Raw genomic sequence first — 18,521 nt, forward strand, 5'->3', positions numbered from 1 at the left:
CCGGCTCTGGGCTTTTCCGGCTTCCGGGCCAGAGCGGAGGGGCGGGGCTGGAGGGCCTCCCGGCAGGCAACAGCCTTCCCTCTCTTCCGGTAGTGGCCGGAAGTGGGCGAGGGCAGGGCGGGCCTGCGCCTGCGCTCAACACCCGGAGCCTGCTCGGCCGCCGGCCGCTCTCGCCATGAGCGCTGCTCCGCCTGCGGTGAGTCCGCCGCCGGCCGCGCCGCTCCCCTGCCTGCCTGCCTGCCCTCCTGGGCGCCGGGCGGGGGTCCCGGGCAGGGCCGGCCTCGCAACCCCGGAGGAGCCGAGCGCCGGCTCTGCGGGCTGCCCGCGTCGCGCCTCGGCCCCAAGAGGACTGGAGCGCCGCCGGAGGAGGGCGGCCGTGGCCCTCCCCGCCTGCGAGCCTCCCGAGGGCTGGGGGGCGCGTGAGGGAACGCCCGCCCGGCTCCTGCGCGCTCGCCCGCCGCCCCCTTCCGCGGCGGCTCTTGCTCAAGGCGCCGAGGCGGGGGAGGGAGGCGCGGCCGGAGCCGGAGCCGCCGCCCTCGCCGAGCCTCCCCCGGGGGCCGGCGCGACGCGCTCTGCTCTGCTCTGGCCGCTCGCCGGTGCTCGGGCCCGCTGCCCCAGGGCCGCCCGGAGAGCCGCCGCCTTCGCGGGCCGGACCCGCTCCCGGTTCTTCGGGCTCTCGGTGTTTGAAGCCGGGCCGGCGCGCGGGACTGAGAAAGGGGTGCTTGGGTGGGAAGTGCATAGCCGCGATGCCGCCTTCCCAGTACTAAACTTCTACTGATTGAGCAACAAAACTTGTCGTTTATAACTTCCACTGTTTTGGGGGTCTTTATGGAACTTAATCTAATAAATTGATTTCTGTAAGAAGATTTGTAACCGTGCCCAACACCATAATCTGCAGTTGCCAACTGTTGCACTATATACTATCTTAGCATGCCTGTCTTTGACTGAGAGGTAGGGGGAAAAAAACATTGTGGAAAAATTCCATAGGAAACCAAAGAAAGTATATTAATTGCACAGTGACTCACACACAGAACACCGCAGGACTGTCAGCATGTTTTGAAATTAAGCTTTATAATATTGAAATCTGTTTAATATTTACCCCACTTTTCTCCCTTATGGGCACTCAAAGCAGCTGACATCATTCTCCTTATGCTCCATTTTATCTTCACAATAATGCTGTGAAGTAGGTTAGGCTGAGAGTGACGGGCCAAAGGTCACCCAGCAAGGTTCCATGGCAGAGTGGGGATTCGAACCTGGGGCCCCCAGATCCTAGTCCATCACATGAGCCACTCTAATTAAAAACCCTGAGCATAGAAACAAGTTGTAGCATATTGTTACCAAAGTTATTCACATTACATTATTTACACATTTATATTTAAACAAAAAATCATGAAAATGCAATAAATGTCTACTGTATAGAATTTTTTCAGTGCTCCCCCAAATTGGAAAAGTCCTCAAAGTTGTTTACACTATACATTTTAAGTGAGAAAAACCTTGTTTTAATAATTTTACTCTGAAAGAGACGTTCTCAGTGCTTTCTCAAATTTTCCAGTTTTTCCCTTGGAAAAATTGAAATAAGTCCTTGTGAAGGAAAAACCTTCCACAACTCTACCCATGCCTAGGACTTCTGTGCCCAGTGTATCTCCTTCCCTATCCTATGAGCTGCTGACACCTGCAACCCCATCCTGGCCCTTCTGGCCTTCTCTGCCCTGCTTATAGAGCCTTCCCTGCTCCCATTTCTTGCCCCAGAGGGTTCACATTCTGTAGACACCTGAACCTTGGAGGCACAACAAATTACTCCAAGGAAATGTTGCTGTAGAATATTACAAGGAGAAAGCTTGCTTGCCAGGCCGAAGCAGAGCATTAGGTGGATTGCTTTTGTGTTGGGAGGCCGGGGCTGGGGGGGGGGGTACATGCACTACTTGGCCAGTTCTGCCCCCACCCCCACCAAGTGTGTGGTGGAAGTGAGCTTTGTTCACTTGTGAAAATGGCCCCATTGTGATCCGCTTGGTTGCCATTTTCTCCTCGAACAATTTCTTCCTTTCTGTGCAGAACCAGGGCTCCTCCTTGCTAGCAGCTTCTGCAGCTGCAGCGCCTTCCAGGCTCGGCCCCTTTGGGCTGACTGCTCACTCTGCTCTTGCTCCTCCTTCTCCCTCCTTATCTCTGGCTCCATATTGGGTCTTGCTTTGGGAAGAGAGGCTCCCTTAGCCAGGCCCTGTTGAGCTGCTGGCAAAGACCTCTTTGGAGATGGCAGACGTGGTGCTTTGGCCCACTCAGGTAAATGGGCAAAAGAGCAGGGGATCCTGCTTGCTTGCATTAGCGCTTTGGGAGCTGCTCCCCATGTCTTGCTGCTTGGTGTTTCTTTATTGGGTGGATCAGTAGCAGAGCTTTGCAGCGCGCACCCCCCCCCCCCCCGCCGGGCCGGCTGTTCTTAGGGTCAGCGCTTTGCACCAAGAGGCCCAACCGCTCCCTAACTGTGGTCCTGATCCCTCTGCAAGGAGGGTGTGCCGGGCTCACCCTCTAGCTTGATGCTCCCTCGCGCCCGTGGCTTTTGATGCAGGGCAGCTGCTTGTGGTTTCCGTTGCCTGGGCTTGATGTGTGGATGGCTCTTGGACAGATGAATGGACTGGATGGGATACCCTCAGCTTCTTTTGTATCCTCGATTCTGTGTTGGAAGACGGGGCAGAACGTTGTTCATTTGCATGGTGGTGGGCAACGTGTTGGAGCCCTTGGAATGTTGGCCTTCGCCCAGGGAGGGGAGGCTTGGCTTTCACTCGGCCATGGAGTTTGGTAGGAGGCCGTGGATCAGCCGGCCTCGCCTCTCTCTCTCAGGCATGATGTGGGGAAAGGAACTGCTTGCAGAAAGAGTAGGATGAAACTGGTGGACAGAGAAGTGAAGAACAGTGAACCAAGAGGCAGGGCTCTGCTGCCAGGAGCTTGGATTCTGCAGTCCAGCAGAGAGAGGCAATGCAGGACAATGGAGGCTGGGGAGATGGTGGCAGAAGGGGGTGGTCACACAGCTGCCCTCATGGACCCCAAGCACCAGCTGCTGCATCAGTAGGGGAGATCCTCTGGATGGAGTGAATGCCGCAGATTGTGTCCTGGCAGGCAATCCATGCTGAACCTTCCCAGGGGATCCATCATTGTACCGAGTGGGTCACACTCTCTCATGTGAGGAGGAAGGCTTTGGTAGTGGTAAACTTGCCCTTGGATTTGGGATGCCTTTAAAACATCTTAAAATAACTGGAGACAAACCTTTGCAGGAAGAAAATGGCTTGAAGAGCCACACGATCCGCGTGGGAACCAGGAAGAGCCAGGTGAAGCCACCCCCCATCCCCCCCTCCTAGTTTGACAGCTTCCCCAGCAGAAATGTGCTCAAAGAAGGGTGGGTGGGGTTGGCAGGCTTGGGAAGGAAGATAATGCCCCCGCCCTTGTGGAGAGCAGCTAATCTCTGTCAGAGCACCCACTTCCTGCAGAGGCCTAGACGAGGGCAGTACCTGCAAACGTTGCACCTACTTTTGAACGAGAAGGAAATGGACAGGAGGGGGCAGCAGAGCCCCCCCCCCTTTCCAGTGGCTCATGCAGTGGCAGCTGCAGCTCTCCTGCCACTGGTGCGTGGTCAGCATGTGGCGGCAGGAGTGCTCCCCAGCTCTGCTTCCCTGGCCCTGCGCAGGGTCATCTGCCTGGCTGCTCCTCAGCTGGAGTGAGCGGAAGGGCTGGCTCTGCTCATGCGCAGCGGTGGCCCAGGCCGATGCCGCTCAGTGAGTCCTCCGGACTGGGGCGGCCATTGCTGCTCCTCTGCTGTGCCTCCCCCGCGGCAAGTCACTCGTTCCCTGCCAGTTCTCCCTCTGATGTTTTGCCTTTTTCAAATTCTGAAATGACAGCTGGCTCGCATCCAGACGGACAGTGTGGTGCAGATGCTGCAGGAGTGCCGCCCCCACCTCTGCTTTGAGATCGGTGAGTGTCTGAGGCAGCCAAACCAAGCAAGAATTTTGCACAGGCAGACGTGGGGGCAGAAAGCAGTGGCCTCCTGAGCACTGAGCGCCACGGGCTTTGACGTGGCTTTGCTCCTCTTCTGCTGCTGTACAAATGGTTTGGAAAGATGGGCGGTGGCTGCACACGATAGGATCTCCCCCCTCCCCCAGCAGCTTCCTGGCTCCATTTCCCATCACACAGTCTCCTGCAGCCAGCCTGCTGGCACTGGAGTGACCCCCTCCCTATTCTGCATGTGTCTAAACAGTTGCCATGTCAACCACTGGAGACAAGATCCTGGACACGGCTCTTTCCAAGGTAAGCCCCCCCCCCGCTTCTGTCTCCCTCAGCTGTGTGGCTGACTCAGGTGGAAGAGTCCTGCTAGCTGCTGATGGTCTTTTTCTCTACTTAGATTGGAGAGAAAAGTCTCTTCACCAAGGAGCTGGAAAACGCACTGGAGAGAAATGAGTAAAGTACCTGCTCGTGGGGAGGGCAGAATACAAATACGATAAAATAAAAATAAATACCCTTATGGGCTTGCCAAGCTTCCACATCCTGGTGGGCTGCCCAAATTGTGCCCTGCAGACACCACTGGAAGGGCCAGTGGGGAGGCCCTGTGGGGGCTTCTTTGGTTCTAGCGTTCTGCAAGGCCATGGGTGCCGGCATCGCCAGGTCACGCTGTCCTGAGCAAGAAAGCCTTTTGCCAGCAGGGCATGGGGGAGCGTGGGCAGGGCAGGGCAGCAGCGGAGTGAGGAGCCCAGAGTATGTTCAAGCCCTCAGTGTCTCCCTGCTCTGCCTGGGGGACAGTGGTGTGTGCTCGCATGTGTTGCATGCCGTTTGCTAAAATATTACCGCAGCAATCCTGAGAAGCAGGCCACTGTGAGACTCACTTGCTCAAGGTTGCCTGGGTCTTGTGGCAACCCTGCCGCCTCCCTCCTTGAACGCTGCCTTGGACTCTTCGGTTGGGCGTTTGCTGCACCCTGCCCACTTTCTCTGCTGCTTTGATTCCAGGGTTGACTTGGTGGTTCACTCGCTGAAGGACCTGCCCACGTCCCTCCCCCCCGGATTCACCATTGGTGCCGTCTGCAAGTGAGTGGGAGGGCCTTTGCTCGGCGTGGCTGGAGCACTGTGGCCCTGGGCCCATCTGGCCGCCTTCCTTGCCTGATGGTGCTAAGCTAGGCCTCAGCTGCTGCTGCTGCTGCTGCGAGCTTAGATAACTCGACCGGAACAGGCCACCTCTTGCCAGAGCGTCAGGTGTCCAGTGGTGCTGGAACCCTTTAGGCCATGCAGGGGACGGGGGAGGCCCAAGGGGCCCCTGCTGTGGTCCAGCTGCCCTGCCTCCTGGCCATGCTGTTGCCTCCGTCCTTGCAGGAGAGAGGACCCACATGATGCTGTCGTCTTCCACCCCAAGCACTCTGGGAAAACACTCGGCAGCCTCCCCGACAAGAGGTGAGTTTGCTGCGCTCCTTTGCAGGTTCAGCCCCACAGCTGCCCGGTCCCAGCTTGCCTTCCTTCCTGCCAGCCAGCCAGGCAGAGTGGGTGGGCTTCTGTCACGCTTCCAGTTTTGAAATGGGTTTTCTTCTTGCTCTCTGCTTGCTACAACAAAACACGCGGGCTGGACATTGCAGAGAGCCTTTCCGGAAATCGTCCGAGTACCGTGCAGAGAGCCTGCCTGGTCAGAGCAGCCGTCTGCCTAGTCCAGCAGGCTCTCTTAGGCAGTGGCCATCCAGTTGTCCTGCACCTGCAGCATTGCTTGAAATGCTTAATGATCCTTTTTAACAATGGTTTCTAGTAAGTTATCTGGGACAAATGTTAGGCTGACATGTTACATATACTTGTTAGTAGATCAACAATTTCACATTTGAGTCCTTTAAGAATCCCTGGGGATATACCATCTGGACCTGCACACTTACTAGTTTTCAGTTTGCCTAATAGTCCTTGAGTTTTATCTCTTGTCACCTAGGTGTGAATCAGGTCTTCAGACGCTTCTCAAAAACAGAAACCTTTGCACGTGCCCCACGTTTTCTGTTGAGAAAACAGATATGAAGAATTCATTCAGTTTCAAAGGTCCCTGCTCTTTGTCATGTTCTAGTTAGAGGTGGGTTTCAGTTAGGTTTCTCTGGCTTCGTATCCAAGAGCATGAACCAAATCGCTTAAGCCAGAGGCAATCCCGTTGAATACAATTAGCCCGTCTTCTGAGGCAACATGCATCGGATTGGACTGTATGCCCAGAGCTTTCCATTATCAAGGAGTGGTAATTCCTGGGCCAAACATCTCCATTAGAGGGAAGATCAGTGTCCACGCAGTTTGGCTGGGAGAGACACAAAAAATCAACATGAAAGAGCTGAGCTCAGTGCAGAGTTCAGGTTGTTGAAGAGCATAACATAGATACAAGCCCACTCATTGGGACTCCAGGGATGAACCTGGTGGGACACACAGGGCGGCATATGTTGGATGGCTTGCTAGTCCCTGGCTCAGGGTGGGGGGGGGGGAGATAACGGGTGTTCCTGACTCCCTGTGGTGCTTGCCCCCAAATTCATTCTTCCTCCCTCATGGTTCTCTCCCAACATTCAAATGGTTATGATTTTCTTTCAAGAGATGTTAAGAGCAGACTTTTAACATGTTTGTAGTACATTTGCTTGGTTCTGTTTCAAAAAAGCAATACTGGAAAGTGTGAACAACTGATTTGTCATTGAAACCTACTTGTGCCCATCCTGCCAGCAGGAGGGCATGGCTGCCCTCCCCAGCAGATGCAGGCCTGTGTCAGTCATCTCTCCAGGATGGGGCAGGTGGCTTTCTCAGGTCCCATCTGGGATAGAGGAGGTGGGAAGGCCCCGGTTGGAACCTGGGCAGGAGTGCTGGGAAACGTCCCTGCTGGAGAGCTGGCGTGGCCAGCAGGCACCAGCGCACCTGACTCAGCAGGTGTGTCACCACCTTGTGCGCGGTGCAGGGAAACAGCCAGTCAGCAAGGGCAGTGCAGCAAGGGAGGAGAACGTCCGTGGCCCTGGCTTCGCTTTGATGCGTCTCTCTCCCCGCAGTGTGATTGGCACTAGCTCACTACGTCGCGCAGCTCAGCTGAAGAGGAAATTTCCTCAACTGGAGTTCAGGGATATTGTATCCTTTCATGATTGGGCAGTGCCTGGAATTGCCTTCTTCAGGCCAGGGGCATTTAGATGCCCCCAGTGCTGGCTAAGGGTTCCTCCTCAGACCGTGATGCCACCCTCCAGCCCCATTCCAATCTGCTTTGTTATGGCACTGCCTTAAAAGGACTTGGCACCAAGCAGCTTCCGAGGGAGGGGCACGCCTTTTTCAGCTGGCAGCAGGGGCTGATTGCTCTTTGGTCCTTGTAACACAGTCCCTACAACACCTCTGCCAGGCGGGTCTCTGTCATTGCCATGTGGCAGGTGGAAAAATGGATTTGAGAACCAGTAGCTTGTTGTGACTGCTCTGCTTGGCTTTGAGTCACGCTTATCCAGGGGCAGCCAGCCTGAGGGGTGCAGCTCTTCATCCCTCCTTTCTCACCAAGATGATTCCCCCCCCCCCCATGAAAAGAGACAGCCAAAGCAAAGCAGGTTCTTCTTGTAACCCCAGAGGAGCAGTGCAAGCCAACATGTATCTAGCCCAGCAAGTGGCTGGGGGTGTTTTGTCTTCACTTAAGCTGAGTTGCAGAGAGGGAATTTGAACACTCGTTTGAAAAAGCTGGATGAGAAGGAAGATTTCAGTGCCATTATCCTGGCTGCTGCTGGCCTGAGGCGAATGGGTTGGGAGAGCCGCATTGGCCAGGTGAGCTGGGGGTGGAGGGCTTCAGTCATGCCGACCTGTGGGCTGACAGTGATTTGCCTGGGTGTGAACCAGGAAAGTGCGGTGGGAACAAGGGGACAAAGCGGATGTGGGTTGTGATGGAATGGCCAAGGCTGCAGAGCAGAGCAGAGCAGAGCAGAAGAGACGCACAGTTGGCTCCAAGGGCTACTGGGACAAGGACACAACGTAAAAATATAAAGGGGAGCAGGCACTTAGTGATTGGAACACATTTCTGAGGCAGGACAGTGTGGCAAACCTTACAGTTGCAGAGCTCGAAAGTTTGGAAGGGTTGCCCAATCCATAGGCACAGCCTTCCCCCTTGGGAGGTAGATGATCCCATCTGTCCTGTTTCAGGATTTCCCTCCCAAGCAGGCAGCCGTGTCAACACATTAGAAACAAGCCCTGAAGCAACAGATAGGAAAGGACTTCATTAGGACCAGCTGAGATGTCCCAGAGGGAGACATTAAGGTCTAATGCTGACACCCCTTCATTCCAGATTCTGAGCCCCGCAGACTGCTTATATGCTGTTGGGCAGGTATGTACAGTGCTCTGGTCTGCCTGGGCCCTGGAACATGAGTTTTTTTAAGCCTGACATTGCTTGCCAAACTCGATCAAAGTGGTACCCTGGAGCTGGGGCACTTGCTCATTTCCAGTGCTGTAGGGGAGGGGTACATTTGCTAAGGGAACTACAGACTGTCTCAAGCCCACCCACCCTGTTTTCTCAGGGTTCCCCACCCCTCCCAGGGATCTGTTGCGGGGGGGGGGGAGTATTTGCACATTTCCTTTTATTTGAGTCTCATTGTTTCAGACCAAGGGAGATGAAAAAGAAACCTTTTAGTAAGGGAGCTTGTAGAGCCACTTCTCTGTGGGGCCAAACCCACGGGGGGGGGGGGTTTGCATGCTGCTGCCGTTTTTGCTGAGCTGAGGGGCCCGTTATCCTTTGGAGCCCCACACCAAGGTCCTGCCTGCCTTGTTCTGCAGGGTGCCTTGGCGGTGGAGGTGCGAGCCAAAGACCAGGAGATCCTGGAGCTGGTGTCTGTCCTGCATGACCGGGAGAGCGTGCTGCGCTGCATTGCCGAGAGGGCCTTCATGAAGCGCTTGGTAAGCCGGAGCTCCGTACTGAGCCCTCCAAGACAGCCTGCTCTCAGGGCAGGGGGTGAGGGCAGGTGCTGCTCCAGTCCATCATAGGGTGCTTTCTATTCCAGGAGGGCGGCTGCAGCGTCCCCGTGGCAGTGAGCACTGTGGTGAAGGATTCCCAGGTATGCCAACAGCCTGATGCTGCCCAGGAAAGAACCAGAGAGCTTCTTTGCTGGGGAATTACAAAGGGGAGTTGAAACTAAAACTGAAGCCTCCTGTGGGGCCTGCCTGTTGACATGGTCTCTTCCTCCCCTAGCTGTATTTGACTGGAGCAGTCTATAGCCTAGATGGAGCAGAAAGCCTCCAGGAGACCATGCAAGCCAGTGTGGATTTCCCACAGGAGGTACCTACCAGTCCCAGACGTTTACAATATCCGGTTTGGGGGCGGGGATCATCTCCCACTTTCCCAGTTAAAAATGGGTCTGGGGCGGCAGCTCAGGTGTGCCATGGCCTTGCTCCTCGGCTGCACAGTCGCCTGTTCCCTGTGCAGAAATGCCAGCCAGTGGAGGGATGTGTGTCAGTCTAGGAGCTGGAATCTCCGCTCTGCTGTTGAATCTTGCTGGGTGACATGGGGCCAGTCCCACCCACTTAGCCGAGCCTACCTCACAGGGTGGTCGCGAGGATCGACCCGAATCATGTAAGCTGCTTTGGGTCCCTGTGAGAAAGCTGGCAGGCAAGGGGCGGTGCCAGCCCAAAGCTCAGGGCCCGAGGCGCGATACGCTCGGCTGGTTGCTCTGGCCCCGAGCCCTGCCTCGGCAGCCTCCCTCCTTCCCTCCTCACGCTCCGCCTCTTCCTCAGGATGCCGGCGGGCCCAGCGACGACGCGCAGCACGTCGGGATCAGCGCCGGGGCCGTGCCTCGCCGGGCGCAGCAGGCGGCCGAGAAGTTGGGCGTGCAGGTGGCGGAGCTGCTGCTGGCCCGGGGAGCCGGCCTCATCCTCGCCACGGCCAGGCAGCTCAACGAGGCCGGGGAGCCGGCGGGACTCCTGAGCGGCGGGCGGGAGGGGGCCCAGTGAGCGCCTTCGGGGCCCGCGAACGGCGGCAGAGCGGATTAAAGAGGTGGCGGAAGCAGCGCCTGGAGTAGCTGGCTATGTTCACGCCTGCGCCGACCCCCCCCCCGCCCCGCGGCTTCTCCGCAGCTCGGCCGTTGGCCCCGGGAGCGCGCCTCGCTTCCCCTGCCCCCCCCCCAAGAAAGCGACAGGCAGCGGCTGCAAACCCTTTTAATGAGCCAAGAGTGGGCAGGGGAGGGCAAGTCGGGCCCCTCCGCGCCACAGTCCAGTCCAGAGCAGTGCCGGCCCTTCTGGCCCGTGCGGCGCCTAGTACTCCTGCGAGAAGTCCTGCTCCGGGCGCGTCTTGCTCGGGGCGGCGGCGGCGGCCTTGCGCGGCAGGAGGGCGGCGGGGATGTTGGGCAGGACGCCGCCCTGCGCGATGGTGACGCGGCCCAGCAGGCGGCCCAGCTCCTCGTCGTTGCGCACGGCCAGCTGGACGTGGCGCGGCACGATGCGCGCCTTGCGGTGGTCGCGGGCCGCGTTGCCCGCCAGCTCCAGGATCTCCGCGGTCAGGTACTCCAGCACCGCCGCCAGGTAGACGGGCGCGCCCGCTCCAACACGCTCCGCGTAGTGCCCGCGCCGCAGCAGCCGGTGCAGGCGCCCCACTGGAAAGTGCAGCCCGGCCCGCGCCGAGCGCGACCGCCCCTTGCCGGAGGCCTTTCCCGGACCGACCATGGCGAGCTGCAGGCGGAAGGGAATAGGCGCGCGCGGAGGCCACCCCGCATTTATATCCCCCGCGCCGCTGCCCCATTGGCCGGCCTCCCCGCGCGCTTCCTTGCAGCCAATGGGGTGGCGGCGCGCGCGATTCAAAGCGGCCGCCCTCCTCCTCGGCCAGCTTGGGGGAGTCGAGCCCGCCGCTGCGGGGAGGGCCGGCTGGAGGCGGGGCGGGAGCCCAGAAGTCAAGCGGAGCCTCCGTTTAGCGCGCGGCGCCTCCCAGTTTGGTGCGAGAGCCAGTTTGGTGTAGCGGTTAAGAGTGCCCGGCTCTCATCTGGAGAGCCGGGTTGAATCCTCCCCTGGAAGCCGGCTGGGGGACCTTGGGCGAGTCACGGCTTCTCGGAGCTCTCTCAGCCCCACCCACCTCACAGGGCCTTTTGTTCTGGGGATAACAATAGCATAGTTTGTAAACCACTCTGGGTGGGTGTTATCCAGAAGGGCCGCATATAAATCGATTGTTATGATTCAGAAGGTGCAGAGCAGGGGCTGTGCTCTGGAACAACTCTGCCCTGTGCGCCGACGTCATGATAGACAGCCAGCCCTGCTGGGCAGGCCACCGTTGGATGCTCGGTGGCATCTGAGACACACGCCTGCACAGCTCACCCAGCGTACCTAGAACAATCGGGTTTCTAAGGTGGCGAGAGGGCCCTGCTGGATTGGCTGTGGCCCGTCTAGTCCACATGCCTGTTTCACACAACGGTCAATGGGCTTGAGGCCACAAGAGACAGCTGTGGTGTCTGAAGAAAGGAGCTCTGGCTCTGGCGAGCTGCCACTCTGGAAATCTTGTGGGTCTCGAAGGGGGCACTGGCACAGATCCTGCTGTTCTGCTGCAGACCCACACAGCTGTCCACCAGTTGCCCTGAGGGCCAAACAGACTGGGCTCTGAGGCCAAGGCCTCTCGCTGGAATTGCCTCCTAGCAGTGGGATTCAGAGGTTTTCCGCTGCCTTTAGTCAGTCACAACGGGGCTGGTAATCATCGAGAGAACATGCTATTAATCTGCTTGGTCATGGAAAGCTCAGTCAAGTCATAGCTAATTTACGGCAACTCCTGCTGGAGTTCCCGAGGCAACGGACTAATGGGGGTGGTTTGGCACTTTGCACAGCAATCCCATGTCTTCTTTGGAACTACTAACCAGGGTCAACCCTGCTTAGTTTCTCATGCCAGATGAGACCAGGCTTGCCTAGGCTAGCCAGGTCAGGGCACAAATCTGCCTAATCCTCCTTAGAAGCCACATGCAGCTTTCGTTTCACAACTAATTTGAACTTCAGGGTTGGAAGTTAGCCTCAGCCCCTCATCTATTTCTGATTCTGTTACTGGCTATTCACCCAGGAAAACATCTCCCACATTATCCTAAATGGAATTCAAGAAAATGCAATTCCAAGGAGCCCTTTGCTGAATGCAGAAACATCTGATATCCCATGCAACTGCCTGCCAGCCTATAGTATTTTTCACCCCTCACAAGGTGTAAAGGCAAGTTGCTTGAAACTCACATCCTCCTTCCTCTGGGCATGAAAGGCCAGACTCATCCCTGGTCCCACTCGCTTCTCCATCATGAATCCTGACCGAAGCTCCCCCGTGTCCTTCCTTCACACAGAGCATATGCTTATTCTGTAAAAGGGCCTCCAGCATGAAGCGGGGTGTCTCCCCCTTAACCTTTCTAAAGCACAAGCACCCCCACCCCATATATGATGAGCAAGAGGCCTGGGCAACACTGCTGGGGGCTGCAGAGCAGAAGACAGCAGGCCTAGCTATGGCCTGTAGTCCCCAGCCTAACCCCACACCAATCTCGAGGATGGGGCCTGGCTTGCTCTGAACATGTTTGGACTGGACCTACTCTCGTCTCCCCCCCACCTCTTGCCCCAAGTTTGTTTGAGGGTGCCCCCCCATCTTCACAGGGCTCTTCTCCCAACACTTGGGTAAAAAAGGTTGCCAAGCCCCTCATCTAGAGGTAATGGAAACGGACAAGTGAACCAAAAGAGGCAGCCTTTGGAAGGTAACTGCAGCTTGCACTGGAGTATCTATTCAGCCTCCCCCCCCCCCCGCCCCCGCTTCCCCCCAGCGATGTGCAAAGAGAATGTGAAATGTTGTATGAATGGACACAAGTCACAGGGAGGGTAGAAAGGTGCTGAACCACTGCAGAGGGACAGAAACATGAAAGGGGTAGAATATTTATTTTGTACCGCACTGAACCCTTGCTGGTTAGAATAGGGGGGAGGTAGATTTCCATCTCTCAAAAGGGAAAAGGGCTGTTTGGCAACACACACGCTTTGGAAGGCCCTCCAAGTGCACGTCCCACAACTCTTGACAAGCCACCCGACGTCTTTTCCAAGGCCTGGGCGTTGTTTGCCTACTAACACCCCCACCTGTCACTCTTCCTCAAGCTTCGCTGCCTTGCAGAGGCCCAGGCCAGGCCCAGAAGGCTCCGAGACTCCCACCGGACGCCCTTCTTGCCGACAACATGCGCCCTCGCTCCTGAAAGTGCAGCGCCTGTTCACCACTCCATTCTGTAGCCAAAGCAGCCAGTAACCCAGCAAGCACAACAGGGTGCAAGAAGCGGCCTGCTGTGGGGAGGACATGGCAGTCACGCAGAAGGCGCCCCGGCACAGCGGCAGGCAGGGCAGGCAGAGGTCAATCCTGGCTGGGTCAACCGGACGGGGGGCAGCCGGTCCTCTGCCTCCTTGCTGCTGTTTGTTTCTACACTGCTTCACCCCCTCCCCCCCAGCATGTCCCCCTTTAGAGCCAGCCCTGTAGGCAGTGAGGGTATGAACCGAAGGGCAGAGTCCACACCCTCTCCTAGTATGTCAAGCCCACACAGTTGGTGCTTGGGTACCACTGGACTTTGGCGGTAAGGGTTTTATTCAAAGTTAGCCATGGATCCCTGCCCAAACAATCTTCTCTTGGCACTACTTCCCACTGAGCAAAGTGGCGGAGGACAGGAAAAACAGGGTGAAAACACGAAGGAAGGGTGTCCTCCGAGCAGAAGACTGACAGCAGGTGAGGCAGGCGTTCCAGCCGGGGCAGCCCTGTGCCACGGTGTTGGCTTGCTTGGCCCTGTCCGTAGGCACAGCAAGCGGGACGGTGCTTGCAGGAGAGCAGCAGTCGGCACCCAGATCCGTTTCATTCTCCCCTACAGTGCTGTGCACATTTCAGTATTTGCCAGTGTAGAAAAAGTGCCACCTGAGCAGGTCATGCCTCCAAGAGGATACACTGAAAACTCCACCAGAAGCACCACCCAGCCCTGAAGACCAGCATCCAAGAGGAGCCTTCTGGCTCTTTGGGGGAGGCTGACTGCCAAGGGCAACGAGTCACAGCACCTGTCCCTGTCCCGGATGCTTGCCGAGAAAGATGGCAGCAGTTCAGATGTCATAAAAGAGCCGTACAAGCTGGTATCGGATGGAAAAAGCAACGATGCTCCCGGCAACCTAAAAAGGAACGAGGGACATGGAGTGATCGCAGAAGGGGGGTTCGGTCCCCTGGCAGACATACTCATCTTTCAGGGAATAACCTCAGTTGTCACGGACTACACACATGCAGTTATTAGTGAGGATCTGGAATCAGGCCGGACTGGAGGTCTGCCATTCTAGCTTCAAGGCGATCCCAAGTTCTCTCCCACCCGAGGTTCTTATTTGCAGGCATCAGAGAAAAAAACCACTCCAAACCAATCTACCACCCCTTACTTGTATCAGCAGCAGCAAGAGAGTCAGAGTTCTCTCAGGGGTTGGTCCAATAAGCTTTATCACAAAGTTAATGAGAGTCATGTTGTTGAACTCCACATATTCACCATCTTTGTCCACACCCCGATGTACGTCGACGACACGGAGCTGCTCAGATATCTGGGGAGAAACATTTGTCACTGGTGCCTCTAGAGAATGAAGCAGAGCCAGTTTGGTGTAGTGGTTAAGAGTGCAGGATTCTAATCTAGAGAACCGGGTTTGATTCCCCCTCCTCCACTTGAAGCCAGCTGGGTGACCTTGGGTCAGTCACAGCTCTTTCAGAGATCTCTCAGCCCCACCCACCTCACAGGGTGATTGCCGAGGGAATAACAACACACACTGAATGTCAAGATGTTCTGAAGGGTGGTATATAAATCAAATGTTGTTATTGTTACTGTTATTATAAAAGCAGAAAGGACGAGCCTCTCCTCCCAGCAACCATCTCTGCTCCCTCAGCCATCCCTAGATTCCTCTCTGCAGGGTCTCAGAGGCTGCCTGTCCAGCAGGGTTAGCACAGAGGCTTCTGCCATCACCTTGAGGATAGATGCTCCCAAGGGGGAGAGGCTCTTGGGCTTGAATCGGGAGTAGCTCATCTCCAGCTTGCCTGTATCACGGTTGAATCTGAAGACACAGGAAGACCCACGCATGAGATTATGCCAAGAGGCATCTACTTCAATGAGATAACAAGGAGGGAGCAGCAAGGAGAGCCAGACGCCAAACCATCCATTGCTGCAAAGCCCAAGGATGCCGCTTTTGTGTGGTTAACTGAGGCTAAGCTAGCGCAGGTCTCTAATCTGGAGACCCAGGTGTGATTCCCCACTCCTCTGCTTGAAGCCAGGCAAGTGACCTTGGATCAGTCACAGCTTCTAGGAGCTCTCTCAGCCCCACCCACCTCACAGGGGGATTGTCGTGAGGATAATAACACACTTTAAACCGCTCTGAGAGGGCATTAAATTGTTTTGAAGGGCAGTATATAAATCAAATGTTGTTACTGTTGTTATTAACTAACAATGGCAAAGCACACGGTGCAAGAAGGAATGACTCCCTCGAGTAGCAGGCAAGGCAGGGCAGAGCCTGGCAGGGAGTCAAGTCCTCGTTACCTGGGCAGCCGATGGCGCGGACAGGGGAGGATGTGGAAGAGCTGAGGCAAGGAGTAGAGGAAGTTCAGCACTTGTGGGATGAAGAACAGCAGCATGGTTTTGCTGAAATGCCCCAGGATGCCCACCACAGCGAAGGTCATGCCGGCGAAATAGCAGAATGTGTCACCAACAAACACCCGGGACGGATACCTGCATTCAGACAGAGGAGGCACAGGTGGCTGGAACAGAGGGAACACAGGCCAAAGGCAGGGGCCGCACTGAAGAGGGAAGGCAGTCAAACCCAGTGGAGTTTTTGGACCCCATGTTTTCCCCACCACTGCAGAGGTACAAGCGGATTGTGTAACACAATTGGGAGGAACGCTGAACCAAGCAGGGGATGCAAAGATACATGAACAGACTGGAACATATTCACAGAGAGATGAATGCTAGTGTTGGCTGAAATTTGCTAGAGGATTACAGATACCTCCATCTGCAGGGAACTTCATGTGGAGCAAAAGATGCTTTGTTTCAAATTTCTAAAAGGATCTTTTTCTATTTGTAATTTGTAGACCCGTTTCCTGACCGAGAGCTTCCCATCATGCATTGCACAGGAGCTGCGCGTGCACACAAAACACATCAGTATTCTCCACCAAGGGAGGCTGAGTGCCGTCCCTGCATTACGTCTCATTCCGTGCCTTTTCTCCCAGGAGACAGAACATTGCCTTCTCAGATCCACAGAGCATCTTACCAGTTGTGATACAGCAGCCCCAACGTCGTAAAGAAAAAGGGAATCATGAAGTAGAGAGAAAAAGTGTGGTCATCTCTGTAGTCCCCTGTGAGCAAGGGAAAAAAACCCAGAGGGTGGCGATGAGCTGGCTGGATCAGCTGCAGGGACCCAGCAGCACTCCTGCTCCCGGTACAAAACCGGCACCAGTGCATAGTGGGTGCCCTGAATCTGCCACTACGTGGCGTTGCTTGAAGCTCTGCAGGATCTTCCACTCAGTCCTCCAGCCCCCAGCAATAAGCCCCTCCCTACCATTTAATTCTATGATGTTGAAAGTGACGATCGAGGCAGCGATCACCAGCGACTGCCCTGCCTCCAGCCCATTAATTCCAGCAAGAATGTTGATGGCATTGGTGCAGAACACAGCCAGCATGCCCATATACACATAATACAGGACGCCTGCAAGAAAGAGAGAAGTTTGTCCCTGGAGCACCTCCAGAGGATACCAGCCACGTCACAGGCCCGAGCAGGAAAAGATGGCCACACACTCCCATCACCCTGCTTCCCAAAAAACCCGCTTGTGCTCCTGTGGCTGGCTGCCCCCAGTGGCATCGATTACTGCTGCCCGATGCTGAGACGGCAGCCACGAACATCACCGGGGCCCACATCATCAGCCTAGGACAGTCCGGGATCACTCACCCAGGTCCAGGTGCATGCCCAACAACATTCGGAACGGCTTGGGCACCACAATGGTGGTGTTCCCAAAACTGGTGAAGTAGACCATGAGCAGCGGCAAGGAGGCCATGGTGGGTAGAAGGAGCTTGTGGCGCCAGCGCAAATTGAGAACGTCATCCGCAAAGCCCAAGAAGATCATGCAGCAGATGGCAAGAAGGGAACCAATCAGTGCCGCAAACTGCAGGGAGAGGGAAACCATGAGGCCCTCCTTGCCTGGCCCTCGGGAGCCTGCCCAAGGCCAGCGCTTGCCGGGCACTCACCTCATTGTGTGGGAAGGCCTTGCACTGCTCTTCCACAAAGCAGCTCAGGAAGGGCACCGGGATGAAGCAGAAGAGAATGATCAGAAATACGGCCCCGCTGATGACGCCTTGGGATTCTGGGCTGGAACCGGATGACCACACGGAGCAACGTCAAAACAGGCGCCCCGCAGAAACTCGCTTGCCCCACATGCCAGAGGCCGCATGCCCTGGAGGGGCTGCAGCACACCGGGGTTAGAGGGGCCAACCCGGCGCCACCAAACTCCCCAGGGCGAGCGGAAGGAGCCGCGGCTGCCGACCGGCCCTCTGGGCTCCAAGCCCTCGTGCGCCTCTCTGCCAGACGCCTCGGGGCGCCGGCAAAGAGGCTCCGGGGTCTCCGAGCACCGCCTGCGCGACCCCCCCCCCCGGCCCCTGGCAGGCCCCCTCGGCCCGGCCCGGCCCTCCTCGGGCTCTGGCTGCCGGGGCTCGGGCGTCCTCCTCTTCGCTCTCCCTCACCGCCCCCCCCCGCGCCCATCCGCCTCCTCAGGCGCCTTCAATCCAACCCCCCCCCCCGCCTTTCTGCAGCCCCCCAAACCTGGCTTGGGAGAGCCCCGCCGCCCCCCGGGACCGGCTGCCGGGCAGGAGCGGCCGCGCTCCCGTTCCCGGCCCTCCCTTGGGCCCGGTCCGCGGCTCCGGGCGCGCCTTCTCGCTTCGGCGTCTCCCTCTTTTAAATCCCGCCCCTGCTTCAGCCGGAGGGCCGGGGGCGGGAAGACCCCCGCCGAGCGCCGCGGACGAGCCTTTCGCGGGCCCCGCCCCGTCTCTCCCGGTCCTCGGCGAGGTCCCCTCTCCCGCCCCAGCCCGGCCCCCGCCCTCTCGCTCGCCCGCTCACATGGGCTGCCGGGAGGCCTTGTTGAGGTCCAGGCCGCAGAGCCGGGCGGCCACGAAGTGCTCCTTGAAGGCGGGGATGAGCGTCACCGTCGCCGCGAAGCCGACCAGCGAGCCCAGCACGTTCACTAGCAGCGGCACGGCCGGCAGGCCCCACATGGCGAAGGCGGTGACGCAGAGGCTCCTCGCCCGTCCCGCCGGCCCCGCACCGGCGCCCCGGAAGCCCCGCCGGAAGCTAGCCTGACGGCCCCCGCGCCCGGCCCGCCCCTCCAGAGGCCGCCGCCGCCATCTTGGGCACAGGCTGCGCCAGGCTGCGGAGAGGCGCCGGCTGCCCGCAGCAAAGATGGCGGCCTCCATTCCCCCTCCCTTCAGCACACGTCACCTCCCAGCTGATTGGCCCGGCCGGGCGGGGCGCTTAAAGGGGCCGCGCAGGAGGGCGTCTTCCCTCTCCCGGCCGCGTCCCTCGAAGTGCCGACG

At 57.5% G+C, this 18,521-nt stretch overlaps 3 protein-coding genes across 5 annotated transcripts; 1 reads left to right on the forward strand and 2 right to left on the reverse strand.

Annotated features, from left to right (window-relative positions):
- Nucleotides 1-102: 102 nt before the first annotated feature.
- HMBS (hydroxymethylbilane synthase) lies at nucleotides 103-9,980 on the forward strand. 3 transcript variants are annotated; one of them, XM_054997722.1, is made up of 14 exons: nucleotides 103-196; nucleotides 3,264-3,317; nucleotides 3,885-3,957; nucleotides 4,241-4,290; nucleotides 4,385-4,440; nucleotides 4,984-5,061; nucleotides 5,344-5,421; nucleotides 7,011-7,086; nucleotides 7,636-7,755; nucleotides 8,270-8,308; nucleotides 8,755-8,874; nucleotides 8,979-9,032; nucleotides 9,167-9,253; nucleotides 9,709-9,980. In XM_054997722.1, exons 1-14 carry the CDS (start codon nucleotides 176-178, stop codon nucleotides 9,922-9,924), a joined length of 1,122 nt encoding a protein of 373 aa, XP_054853697.1. In that variant the 5' UTR covers nucleotides 103-175; the 3' UTR covers nucleotides 9,925-9,980. The 3 variants fall into 3 exon arrangements, with proteins under 3 accessions (XP_054853697.1, XP_054853695.1, XP_054853696.1); XM_054997720.1 differs by lacking the exon at nucleotides 103-196 and adding an exon at nucleotides 2,145-2,277; XM_054997721.1 differs by lacking the exon at nucleotides 103-196 and adding an exon at nucleotides 2,147-2,277 and having other exon boundaries at nucleotides 7,642-7,755.
- A 150-nt stretch (nucleotides 9,981-10,130) lies between these two features.
- On the reverse strand, nucleotides 10,131-10,640 carry LOC129342170 (histone H2A-beta, sperm). The gene has a single exon (XM_054997798.1). The coding sequence runs from the start codon at nucleotides 10,630-10,632 to the stop codon at nucleotides 10,225-10,227; it is 408 nt and encodes a 135-aa protein (XP_054853773.1). The 5' UTR covers nucleotides 10,633-10,640; the 3' UTR covers nucleotides 10,131-10,224.
- Nucleotides 10,641-12,826: 2,186 nt separating this feature from the next.
- DPAGT1 (dolichyl-phosphate N-acetylglucosaminephosphotransferase 1) lies at nucleotides 12,827-18,493 on the reverse strand. Its single transcript, XM_054997804.1, has 9 exons — nucleotides 18,049-18,493; nucleotides 17,184-17,304; nucleotides 16,888-17,101; nucleotides 16,501-16,647; nucleotides 16,213-16,297; nucleotides 15,486-15,674; nucleotides 14,919-15,006; nucleotides 14,350-14,505; nucleotides 12,827-14,094 (listed from the first exon to the last, which is right to left on the reverse strand). The coding sequence occupies exons 1-9, from the start codon at nucleotides 18,399-18,401 to the stop codon at nucleotides 14,029-14,031; spliced, it is 1,419 nt and encodes a 472-aa protein (XP_054853779.1). The 5' UTR covers nucleotides 18,402-18,493; the 3' UTR covers nucleotides 12,827-14,028.
- Between the last annotated feature and the right edge of the window lie 28 nt (nucleotides 18,494-18,521).

Source organism: Eublepharis macularius, chromosome 14 (genome assembly GCF_028583425.1).
Source record: "Eublepharis macularius isolate TG4126 chromosome 14, MPM_Emac_v1.0, whole genome shotgun sequence".
Classification (NCBI taxonomy): Eukaryota; Metazoa; Chordata; class Lepidosauria; order Squamata; family Eublepharidae; genus Eublepharis; species Eublepharis macularius.

Coding starts and splice junctions, on each gene's coding strand:
- HMBS (XM_054997720.1), top strand. CDS start 2,248: ATGGCAGACGTGGTGCTTTGGCCCACTCAG. Junction 2,278..3,263: donor TGGTGCTTTGGCCCACTCAG/GTAAATGGGCAA, acceptor AAACCTTTGCAG/GAAGAAAATGGCTTGAAGAG. Junction 5,062..5,343: donor ACCATTGGTGCCGTCTGCAA/GTGAGTGGGAGG, acceptor CCGTCCTTGCAG/GAGAGAGGACCCACATGATG.
- LOC129342170 (XM_054997798.1), bottom strand. CDS start 10,632: ATGGTCGGTCCGGGAAAGGCCTCCGGCAAGGGGCGGTCGCGCTCGGCG.
- DPAGT1 (XM_054997804.1), bottom strand. CDS start 18,401: ATGGAGGCCGCCATCTTTGCTGCGGGCAGCCGGCGCCTCTCCGCAGCC. Junction 17,305..18,048: donor AAGGCCTCCCGGCAGCCCAT/GTGAGCGGGCGA, acceptor ATCCGGTTCCAG/CCCAGAATCCCAAGGCGTCA. Junction 14,506..14,918: donor TGGGAGCATCTATCCTCAAG/GTGATGGCAGAA, acceptor GTTTCTCCCCAG/ATATCTGAGCAGCTCCGTGT.